The 12321-nt window shown below is 39.3% G+C and overlaps 1 protein-coding gene across 2 annotated transcripts; it reads right to left on the bottom strand.

Annotated features, from left to right (window-relative positions):
• Positions 1 to 3337: 3337 nt before the first annotated feature.
• Positions 3338 to 9524, bottom strand: LOC140800329 (plasma membrane ATPase). 2 transcript variants are annotated; one of them, XM_073155073.1, is made up of 16 exons: positions 9336 to 9524; positions 8458 to 8577; positions 8113 to 8349; positions 7231 to 7992; positions 7020 to 7142; positions 6820 to 6924; positions 6589 to 6733; positions 6337 to 6501; positions 6011 to 6249; positions 5881 to 5913; positions 5698 to 5779; positions 5417 to 5577; positions 4977 to 5150; positions 4218 to 4400; positions 3921 to 4102; positions 3338 to 3723 (listed from the first exon to the last, which is right to left on the bottom strand). In XM_073155073.1, exons 1-16 carry the CDS (start codon positions 9390 to 9392, stop codon positions 3627 to 3629), a joined length of 2865 nt encoding a protein of 954 aa, XP_073011174.1. In that variant the 5' UTR covers positions 9393 to 9524; the 3' UTR covers positions 3338 to 3626. The 2 variants fall into 2 exon arrangements, with proteins under 2 accessions (XP_073011174.1, XP_073011165.1); XM_073155064.1 differs by having other exon boundaries at positions 6011 to 6501.
• Positions 9525 to 12321: the final 2797 nt, after the last annotated feature.

The following is a 12321-nucleotide window of genomic DNA, read 5'->3' as shown; positions in this document are numbered from 1 at the left end:
TTCCACCATCACTTTTACACCGGTGCCACCCCATCAACACCGGCCCTCCACAATCCACCATTACCCAGGATTTCGTGCCTTCATCCACGGAATCCAAAAACAGAGTATCCTGACGTTCGTCTACTAAACGAACGATATCTCGAGATCCCCAACTCCGATTCGCCTGAAACTAGATCCGTTGGAAAGCTCTTTTCCGGGCCTACAACATATCAAAATTTCACAGTGATCCAACGGCGGGATATTTCGGGATCTTATCTTAAAGTTCCGTGCAAGATCGTAACAATCTGGTATCAGAGCCATAGCACCAAAAGAGGGTTCGTATCAAGCTGGTATCAGAGCCTATAGCCGAGGAAGGATCGTATCAAGCTGGTATCAGAGCCTATAGCCGAGGAAGGATCGTACCATCCCATCGATTTAACGCAATGATGTCCAGGTACAAACTTCTCAACACAGCGAAAGCATAGGCCTTTGGCTCTTCGTTCCTCCACTTGAGCAAGTGTGAGTGCTCGACTTAAATCTCTAGGTGCATACTTCACATCTTGGGAGGGCTTTAGGGGTGCTTAAGGAGGCACCATTGCAGCAGCAGCTTTTCGTACACTAGTAACATTTCCGGCTGCTACGGTAGGACGAACCGAATTGCGGCTTTCTTAGCTCATCTAGTTCTATTTGAGGTGTAACTTCATGGCTCGATGTTTGTCTTCCATGAAAACTGCATTTCCGTTCGCCATGGCTTCTCTTGTTGCCTATATTTCTCGCATCATCTCCATCATCATCTAGTTATTGATGGCCATTTGCTCAGAAATAGACCCAATCATGGCTTGAACGCTAGGCTTTTCGGTATTTAGATTTGGTCAGGTGGTTCCACAAGTGGAAGTTCCCGCAGCCATCTCCCCCTCCTCTATTGGGGAGATCTCTTCCACCTCGTTTTGCCATGCAGCCATAGCTCTGGTAGTTGTAATCGAAAGTGTGTGTCTGAGAAACGGTGGCTCTGATACCATTCTTGATATGATCTCCACTTAGGCTAAGGTTCGATCTATCCTATCTCCACTTAGTAGCTTGGAAAGGGTTTAGAGTTAAGATTTATTCTTATGTTACAAACCATATCTGGACTGATCCGAGCATAAGAAAATTATAAAAATTAAGTGGTGATAGCCTAATTAGTTCGGTTCTAATGGCTTTAGTTTCAAATAAATTGGAGGTCTGGATGAAAAGATATAAATAAAATAGTAGAGAAATATCGAAATAGGGTAGAACTGTAAATATTCGATGTTGTGGTGGTCATTGGAGGGTGGCGGATGGCCAAGAGTGGTAGGGACGGCCGTACAGTAGGGTGGCTGCTAGAGGTGATTGTGGCTCTGGGTTGGAATAATCACAATCACCATATATACGCAATCGAATTGAAATTTGGCTCACGTCCAATTTATGCACTCGATCAACTTGCATATGGGTCAGCCTGCACGGAATCCTAATTTGGCTTAGATAGGCCATTGCTCCCAATTTCGTGGCCAATATAGGCTAAGACAACATCTTTCTGGAGATGAAGGGTAACCAGGTCTCCCACAAAGTCGATCTCAGGTATAATTTGATACACATAACTAGGCTAAGTTGGACCACATGGTATGGCCCTTATAAGTTTTGGGCCTGATATTTAAGGACCAAACCAGGCCCAGAAGAATGTGAATTCTTTCCTTCATCTGTCCATCGAATGTCTGTAGATGTATTGATTGCGCACATCAGACAATTTAATTCATGTGTGTTCAATAAGAATAGAAGGGGTTATACAATTTGAGCGAGCAAGATTTAAGGCTCCAAATGTGCGCAAACAATGCGTCCACAGTCCACATGCATTCTCCATGACCAACCCAAACAGAGAAAGCCTAGGCCAAAACTCAATCTGTATATCATGACTAGGTAGATTTGAGAAACACCGTCTCAAACTAATAAATTGAGTCATGGCATGATGGATACAAACAATTGGGATCCTATCTACAACTCTCTTTTTTAAGACAAAATGGGAACCCCCAGTTAAAGATATATTAAAAATAAAAAATTACAGATTACAAATACAAATACCAATGAAGAAAGAAAATAAATTCATCTTCCTTTGATTAGTAAGTCTCCCAATTGCCCACAGGCTTCCTCTTCTCTGTCAAGAAAAAAAAAAAAAGGTCTCCCAACCCAATTGCAGCAAATTCTTTTGATGTCTAAATTTAATCCTTCCTTTGTTTTTGCTTCCCAACAACATGGTCATTTCTTAATTTCTTTCAGTTTAAGCTTAATTGTGATTACACTTAAGTGACAGCATGTTAATTTTGAAGGAGTTCAATGTTTCTTTTCTAATTGAGATAATTTTGAAGTGGTGGCAATTATAATATTTGGAAAATTTTCAGTCGCACGTAAAAGTAAAAAAAACAAAAAAAAGGAAAAAACCCAAGAAAACAAAATCAAAGAAGTTCTTTGTTGAAAACCATGCAAATGTTAATGCTATTCGTTAGAACTAATATTTTTAATAGAAAAAAAAATTATTACTGCTAAACTTCCCAAAGCTGGTCTACATTTACTCACCGAGAGCTTACGGTGGAACTGTATAGAATTTGATGTCTGCAATTTAGTTGCGTTTTGGTAAACATTATAATATCTCTCATTCATGTACCAACAACGAGAAATAAAAAAGGGAAGAAATAAATGTACTGCCATCTGAGGAGTTTCTGAATAGGCTATAAATTTATTACGAAAGAATCCAGGGTTTCAAAGAAAATCCCATTTTACTAGTTTGATAGGCTCAAAATTTCTGGTATCATAGGAATAGATAACTAGGTACATTAAATGGTGATGGGTATTCTCCAACCTCAATTAAGGAGAGCACATGCAATTGCAATGTCAAAGCTTTGGCCGAAAGGAATGCCGAATGCCATATAATTATTCAAATAATTAATAACATAATCAGATGCATCAGAAAGTTCTCGTAAGCATTTTTTTTTTAATCTCCAGGTCTAGAGATCTAGACTCATGTTCCAATGCAACAGTACTATTTAATGTTTAATTTTGATAGAATTTGATATACTGGCGAACAAGTACAGATACATGGTTAAGGTTGTAAACTTACGAAACGTTCCACTGAATAAATTAGTGGAAGGTCAATAAAATTTTCATTATTTCAGTGCCCGAAGATATAATAAGTTTGAGCATAAGCTCATCTTGTGATGGTTTCCATCAATAAAACTTTGCGTCAAATTAGCAACGAATGAACAAAAAAAAAAAAAAGTCGTCAAATCTGATATGAAAGGACCAACTACAAGAAGTTCTCTCTTCGGAGTATAAGAAGTCATGCACAACATACAAAAATAGGACTGATAAGATTGATTATTATAGTCGAAATTTACTGATTAATTACTATTGACATGAAGTACATCGACAGCTCTGTCAAATCATGAACATGTAGCGGAAAAGCTAATGTAGGAAGTAAATGGAACAAAAGACCAGCTTGTTTGCATTATTTGCATCATACATCGGCCAAGCTCTTACTGGAAAAGAGAAGATTAATTATAACCACTCCAATGGCATTACATGCCTAAAGAAATAATCACTCGCTAACTCATCCAAGTTTCCCTCAATATGATTCTCCGTTACATTGTGTAATGCTGTTGGATGGTTTCAATGTCAAGCCCTTTCAGCTTGACAACCGATTCGACGTGACCCTTTAGAGTGTGCAGTTCCCTTAGCCTGCAGATGATCATAAGAGAAGCTTGTCACTAATTTTAACATGGAGATGTTTCAATTGATCAGATGACAATGTATGATCAGGTATCACTAACAGACCAGTGTCGCACTCGGATTAGAAAGAGTGCACTGAAGGTGCAAAAACTCATGAAACAAGTCATCAAGGCATCATAATGAGATTTGATGAAATTCGAACATACCTTGCAACTTCAGCTCGTCGTTTGGCTTGCTCAGCAATTTCAGAAAGCTCGCGGTAACTGTTCTTGTCTGTGAAGAGTTGGCTAGTTTCAGGAGGTTGGAGGCCATGAAGTGTTCTCTGTGCCAGAGCCCATTGAGCTTCCCTTTCCTCTCTACCATAATCCTTCTTGGTAGTGAAGGCAGTCTATAATAATAGAAGAGCAGAATAGATTTGAGGATATCAGCGACACAAACAGAAATCCACAAGATGAAGTGTCCATAGATAGAGCAGTGCAAAAAGACAATTCAGATAATGTTACCTTGTTCTGTAAGAGGTTATCCCATGCCCTTCCACTTAGAATGTATCGGATGGCAAATTTGATCCAGTCAAGCGGGAAATAGAAAACAATACTGTAAAGCCAGATAACTCCAGCCCAGCCCCAACCAATACCTTTGATTTTTGCAAAACCCCAGTCAGCATAAACAGCGATGAGAGTAGCAACCTGCCATTGCAAGTATCAGTTTAATGATTGCGCAACAATTGCACTGGAACTTATATCACTAGAAGAGTCACATTCATTAGAAAAAGGAAGGGGATAAATCTTCTTGTCCGTGCTATGTACTGGACTTATTTATGCAATCATTGTCATAACTTATGGTCCCAAATAAGCATGACATCAGTAGATGATACTAGGCATTCAAAGGATAGAATGAGTGCATTATTATATAAAAGAAGCTTGAGAATATCAATCTTTGAGATCTACAGTTAATCGATTAAACAAAGAGAAGGCATCGTGTCAGTCTTATTGCATCCTAGGTTGCTCCTCATCCATAGACAGTAAATATTTTTACCCATAGGCTATGATATCAATGAAATAATGTATAGAAATATTGTTTATTGGAAATGAGAAACAGTTTGTTCTAATTTGTTGGCATTTTCACTTGAGAAGTATATGTTGCTGCATTTGATAAAAAATCTGATTTATGAGCATGCAGACAGAAAGTAAGAACCTTTATTAAATTAATGACCGGTGGACATAGAAAACTACATGGATGTTGAAAAGATTAGAGAAACTCACAAGTTGGGCAATCAGAAATGCGCTGACTAGAAGTAGCCCAGGGCGTTCAACAAAGCTCCAACTGCGAGATCGTGTGACGAAGATGAGAGCCTGACTCACAATGCTAACTTGCAGATATAAAGCAGACATCATTTCATCGTCATTTCCCCTGAGTGATCTAACACCAAATTTATCCTGCAAGGAAAAAAAAATCAGAAATGGGATAGAAAAAGTTATATGCAATTGCATAAACCGAAGACAGAATATCTGAATTAAGGAATCTACGAAAAACAGAAACTCATTTGCCAATTGGTATTAATTGGAAGAGAAGTGAACAATTCAACTTAGGATAGCTACTTATGTTAGCCAAGATCTATTTCAGATCAACAGGGAATGAAGTAGATTATTCATTATAGTGCAACTTTCAAATTAAAATTCCTCATAGGATAAAGAAAGCTCACCGAGAAGAAATCAGTCTTATGCATAGCCCAGAAAAAGATGACAGTCATCAGTGCCAGGTAACCACCTAACACAATACCAGTGGCAAAAATTTCTTTCAGCTTCCAGCTATCGGGTAGCGGAGATGCCTTCACTCTATCTTTTGAGATTGTCATGATTGTACCTGCAATTACAATTCATGGATGAGAAATGTTTTCCGATAGGGTTAATAGTCCTGAAGAGAAAAAATACACAAACTATTTCAGATACTATTCAAATTTTATTATATCAGACAAGGACTAACCATCATTAAGTATGGCAATGATCAGAACCATGAAAGGTGAGAAATCGAACTTCCATATCAGCGCGATAAGCATGAAGCCAAACTTCAAGAATACGATGTAGGACAAAGACAGGTTAGTCAATTTGATGATCAGGAGGAAACATATGGTACATATTATAGAATTTTGGGAGTTTAACTACTTACCACAATACGGATGGTAATAGAAACTGCATAAATCTGTGTGAAAAAAACCAGGAAAGGGGATAAGTTAAGACATCAAGAAAAGTCAAACAAAAGAAGAAATTGGACAAAAGATGTTGTGGGAAAAACTAACAGTATAATTCTTCATTCTCTGGAAGATGCATCTGCTGGTAAGGACAGCACTAATAATAACACTAAGACCAGGTTCAGTGAGGACTATATCAGAAGCACTTCTTGCGGCATCTGTAGCATCAGCAACAGCAATTCCAATATCAGCTTTCTTCAAGGCTGGGGCATCATTCACTCCATCTCCCGTCATACCACAGATGTGCTTCTTTTCCTGTAACCTCTTCACAATTTCATATTTATGCTCTGTTTCAATAAAAACCTCAGTTAGTGAGTCAGTGTAATCTTGTAAAACAAATGCATCAGTTGAGGATGCATGCAGTCGAGTCTCACCAGGAAATACTCCTGCAAATCCATCAGCTTTCTCAATCAATTCATCGACTGGAATTGCCTCAAGGGAAGCATCCTTGTGTTGCCCAAGCAAAGAAGACGAAGGATACATGTTTGTTCCCATTCCAAGCCTTCGGCCCGTCTCTTTAGCAATAGCAAGCTGGTCACCTGAAGGGAATAGAAGTAAAATTTTTAGCAAACAACATATATTATTAAACATGGTGATTAAAAGAGGGGCAGGAAGAAACTAGTTACCAGTGATCATCTTAACATTAACACCAAGATGGAGAGCCCTACGGATGGTTTCTGCACTATCATGCCTTGGGGGATCAAATAGAGGCAACAAGCCAACAAATTGCCATGGCCCCCCTGCACTTTCCTTGCTCTTTTCAGGGACTTCCTGCAAAATGAATGATGCCACGCTATGTTGAACAACCGCATCTACCACAGGAACACCAAGAACAAGCAAGGATATGAATCACAAACCTGTCTTGCAACACCTAGAGAACGAAGCCCACGTTCAGCAAACTTGTCGATCACACTGTGAGCCCTTTTCTTAACATCCTCCTTGCAGTTGCAAAGGGTCATAATCTGTTTACAGAGACAATTAAACTCAGCAACCACAGGGAGAAAGTGAGGAAAAATATCTGAATTTAGAGAAGAAAAAAAGGTACCAAAGCGTTTACCTGTTCTGGTGCACCTTTACTAACGCGGTGCCAGTTACCGTCCGCATCAATGTAAGTCAAAGCTGTTCTCTTGTCAACTGGGTTGAAGGGAAAAAAGTGCACTTCCCTGATACCAGCTCTTGCCTGCAACATATTATCATGAGCTGCTTAGATGGAGCACATAACAAACAGACAGTCTCAAGTACTATTATAGACCATGAAGTAATTATACCTCCTTTGGGTCTGCAAGCATGCCAACCATGGCGGCGTCAATAGCATCCTGGTTTTCTGTCCTTGATGCCCTGGCAGCTAACAAGATGACATGATCTTTATCCACACCTTTTGTGAACACCTCAACAAGGTTCTTGTCGACGCTAAGCTTGTTAAGGGTCAGTGTCCCGGTCTTGTCACTGCAGAGGACATCCATGCCGGCCATCTCCTCGATGGCAGTCATTCTCTTTGTGATGGCACCCTGCTGAGAGAGCTTGTGAGACCCGATGGCCATGGTCACCGATAACACGGTAGGCATAGCGATCGGAATTCCTCCGATCAAAAGGACCAAGAGGTTGTCAATTCCACGCCTATACGGGCGGTGCTGAATCGGGAACATAACGATGATCTCAATAACGATCCCGATGGCAATGGAGCAGATACAGAAGTTTCCAATGGCTGTGAGGACCGTCTGGAAATGCCCAACTTGGTTGGTGCTATCCACAAGATGTGCTGCCTTGCCAAAGAAGGTGTGAACTCCAGTGCCAATAACCACAGCCTCAATCTCACCTTGTTTGCACGTGGAACCAGAGAAGACCTCGTCTCCGGGGTTCTTGGTGACGGGAAGTGATTCTCCAGTAAGCGCAGACTGGTCAATCTTTAACGGATCTCCCTCGAGAAGGCGAGCATCAGCAGGAACAATATCTCCTAACTTGATGCTTATGATATCTCCAGGAACCAAAACGGCGGCTTCTTGCTCGCTCCAACGGCCATCTCTCAGCACCTACAACCACCAAAAAGGAAACAAATTAAAGAATTTTATTTACAGATCACCCAATAAAAAGGAACTACTACTAACGATTCAATCTTTCTAAGAAAGATAGCCCCTGCAACTGGTCCTCACCTTCGTCTTGGGGGCAAGATTAGCCATGAGGGCAGCGGCGGCGTTGCCGGCGTTGTTCTCTTCGATGAAGGAGATGGTGGAGTTGATAACAAGCAAAACGATGATACCAACAAAGTCCTCCCAATCCGGAGGCTGCCCATCACCATTAGCCAGGGCAATGGCCATAATAGCAGCCATCTCCATGACCCACGACAGAGGATTCCACATAAACCCGAGGAACTTGAGGAATTTGCTCTCCTGCGTTGGTTAAAAAGAAAGGAAAAAGAAAACGAAAACTTGAGACCAAATGAACAACAAGAGCAAAAGCTACAAAAATTTGGATTGTAATGGATCAAAAGAGATGACCTTTTTCTCTTCGAGCTTGTTGGGTCCAAAGATGGCGAGCCTGGCTGTTCCCTCCTCGGAGGAGAGACCTTCTTTGGTGCATTTGAGCTGCTCGAAGACTTCCTCGACCGGAATCCTTTCCTGCGAACACAAGAATCGCCATTGTTAACCTCTACATCTCTTCAAAGTGACACTCTGTGGTGGTGGCTACCACACCGGAGAGAGAGAGAGAGAGAGACGACAGCAGAAGAGACAAGGAGGTAACAAAAACAAAAGGAAGAAAACGTTGATCGATCCGTAAAAATCTCTCTGTCGTCTGATAGGATAGTATCTGTCCCTCTCGGTCTCGGGCCTATCGATATTTTACTTCTCCAAACGGACTTCTTTCGTACATCCCCCTTCATCGACCACTAAAGCGAGAGTTTTAAGATTCGTGCTCCCGGCGGGAAAGGGAGAGCCGCCTCCACTTCTGATTAGGCTCGCCAAGTAAATTTCTCTCTCACACGCAGGAATCAGAATATATACGATATTGGACGAAAAAATAAATAAATAAAAATTGTACGTTCATCAGCGTTAAAAAATAATTAGTCTATAATATATATACTAGCGAATTCCTCAAAAAAAAGAGATGAAAAAAGATCTATTTAAAAAGGAAAAGAAAATTTTCATTTTGGTTCTTTTCTCTTTTTCAGTTCCTACAATCGAATCTTAAACGTTACAAGTTTTTTCTTTTTTCTCTTCTATCTTCCTTCTCTTTTATCCAAGAGTGCAAATAGATCTCTAACAGGAACCGAGAAGAAAGCATCCCTTGAACCTCCCACAAAGCAAAGAAGAAACGAAAAATTCATGGCCGTAAGGCATGCATATTAAGATGGTAAGCAATGGTTACAAGCCCTCACCAGATCGACGGCCTCGTTCTTGATCTGCTCAAGACTAATCGCCTTGTCCTCCGCCATAACTAAGAGGAGAAAAGAGAAGACGATGCCTCCTCTCTATATCTTTCTCTCTCTATTACTCTCTAACCTCTAATCACACACTCTCGAGAGAGGCCAAGGAGACTAACAACCCGAGCGAGACAACCCACTCGACGAGGGGATTCGCTGTCTATGCATCCAACTTTATACTCCACGCAGGTAGTCTCCGCACCACGGCTCCAACTTGCCTGTCCCTCTCTTCGCCTCGGGTCCACCTTATGCCTTGCTGACGTGCCGGTTCTCCCCGATCGTCCGCTTTGGTAGGCGCGCATGTGCTTCCCACGTGGCCACCCGCCATTGGCTGCCCACTACATGTCATTAACGCCCCCCAGTTTTGACCTTAGACGACGAACCCCCCCCACCCCCCCCAACCCCAACCTCCGAACCCTCGCCGCACCTGGAAGGTGTACTAGGAATTTGACCCCAGCTACGCCCTTCATTTCTATTGGCGGGTTCATGGTATACTACTATTTATTGTAAGGAAGCAACTCGCTTTTCGCTTGGCAGGTCTGCTAAGGAAGGGGGCTAGAAATGGAGAATCTCGTGGCAATAATGGAGTTACTCTCTCTCTCTCCTCCTCGATCGGATAATTCTCGACCGAACCGTTGAAGATGGGATCTGGACCGGAATCCCGGTTCGACTTATCTTAGTATTATTCTATTATATTCGCCGAAGGAACAACGCCACAGGAAACGGGGAGGATTGTGGCGTTACGTATTACTTTAATCAATTATTAGATTTTTCTTTTCTTTTCCCTCCTAGATTTTTCTTTATACAAATTATTGTGGATAACATATGAATGATCTGACCTTCCGTTATGAATAATAATGCCCGCCTCTAAAAGGTCAGAGGGCTTATAGAAAGTGAAAAAGAAATAAGGATGATGGAGATAATGTTATTAATTTAATTTCTTGAAAGGATCTTATTGGTTGGCAGTTGGTGGACTCACGTAGAGATGTTGCCCAATAATTCTCAGCTTGGTCGTTATAATAGATGAAGCCTCACCTAGCTAAGTTGAGGCTGGAAAGGAATTAATATAAGTTAGGACTTGGTAAGAGGCAATTAAGAAGTCCAAGTCGTGTGGGTTAAGCTTTTTGAATTTTTTTCTTTTCTTTCTTTTTTCCCCTTCTCATATCAGAAAAAATGCACCTAAAGATGCCTGGATGAGGTGATCCAATTGTTACAAAAGCTACTACTTATTCTCTTTGAAAGGTTAAGGCAAGTGGAAAGGAAAAAAATTGCAACCTTTTCTTTTAACATATGTATTATACCCAACGAAATAGTGCTTGAATAGTTTGAAAAGATTTTTGGATTTCAATCTCGGTGACATCGATATAAATAAGATATTATTTAATCTTTATTTCTTTTAACAATGAAATAAATATAGATAATGTGTTCATTCTTAAAACGAATCTTATTATATAAGTATTTTTGGTTTCAAATTAAGTTATCTTTTCTCAACAAAAAAATAATAATAATAATAATAATTAAGAGAAACACTTTTTTTGTTCCAAGTAGTTATGGGCAAATAATAATACCATGGAATAAATCTATCAACTTACAGAGGGGGTATTTTTTCAAACACCTTACCCTTAATACCTTTTAAGGCTATAACTTCACAAGTCTACATGCTTACCTTGCTAAGGTTTAATACTGATGACGTGATATTTAAACCTATAATATATATCTATATAAAGGAAACTCTAGTCTTAGGCCAAGTTTGAATGAACTAGTAATGCAATGGTTAAATCCAAGTTTAATTTAAACTTAAATACTAATTAACCTAACCAAACTTCATCAGTCCTGCTTATGAGTTCCCACCAACAAAGTCTTCCCGTTCTCACGTTTGTCACGTTTACGTTCCAATATCATTTCATGGCTATAGTCTTAGACCACCTTATGACATTTATGATCCCCCCCAACCCCGTATGTGAGAACAAAATTTTGAGCTTATCCGCCTCAAAAAAATAAATATCTCTTTTTTGTCTATAAAGTGCAAGGTGCCCAATTTCGTCCTCGTGAGAAAGGGGAATTCAATCGTGTCACAATATCAAACAACATGTCTCGATCGGATTAGGAAAATAATTAAGTGCGAATGTAGTCAATTTGTTGATGTTAGCTGCATTTAGTGGATTATAACAATAGTATAATAATAGCCAATCTTTTCTTTGAAGAGAAACTATATAATACCGTGGACGTTTCACGGATGAAGTTAAACGAACCTACCAATGGTGATTTAGATCCCTTAATGAATGGTAGGTGTACAAGAGTAAATAAGTTATTTATTTTGGTTTTAAAACTATTATTATTATGTGTATTTGTATAAGGCTGGCAATTTTTTTAGTACAAAATTTTGAGCGCAATTCATTATTGTTTTTTATAAAAATTCATACCTTAACTTAAAAAATTTATAAATTAATTATGAAATATGGTCAAAAGAAAAGAAAATGAGAAGAATGATATAGATACAACTCTATTCAAACTTTTAGAGAGATATTTATAATAGTAATACTTTACTAATTTATTGTGTCATAAGTAGATACTGTAGTTTATTTGCAATATAGATTTTTTTTTTTATCGAAAACCAAACAATATGGGTTAAACAATTCTCTCGTTGAAATATTGATTATAGAGTCGTTGGTTAATTAACTAATTATAATTATCTCACTATTATCTCCGATTAGTCTTGTACTATATTAATTAAATAGCAATAAATATACTTATATAAAAAAAAGGTTAAGAGATAAATCGGAGATAATGGTGAGATAATTAGAATTACTTAAAACTGTCGAACTTCATACTTAAACTATAAATTTCGTACTTAAACCAGGAATTCTTTGGTCTATAGCAAATAGAGTCTGAAACTGAAGAAACTCTAAATACAAAAGGTTTAGATTATCATGTCACCAAT

This window comes from Typha latifolia, chromosome 1 (assembly GCF_019914945.1).
Source record: "Typha latifolia isolate L0001 chromosome 1, TyphaL0001v2, whole genome shotgun sequence".
Lineage (NCBI taxonomy): Eukaryota > Viridiplantae > Streptophyta > Magnoliopsida > Poales > Typhaceae > Typha > Typha latifolia.
This window is presented reverse-complemented; position numbering and strand designations above follow the sequence as displayed.

Bases quoted from the DNA above. Each gene is read 5' to 3' on its own strand.
- LOC140800329 (XM_073155064.1), bottom strand. From the start codon at position 9,392: ATGGCGGAGGACAAGGCGATTAGTCTTGAGCAGATCAAGAACGAGGCC. The intron at 7,143-7,230 runs GTATAATTACTT...AATATGTTGCAG, and splicing joins TGCTTGCAGACCCAAAGGAG to GCAAGAGCTGGTATCAGGGA. The intron at 5,914-6,010 runs GTTAGTTTTTCC...TTTTTCACACAG, and splicing joins AGAGAATGAAGAATTATACT to ATTTATGCAGTTTCTATTAC.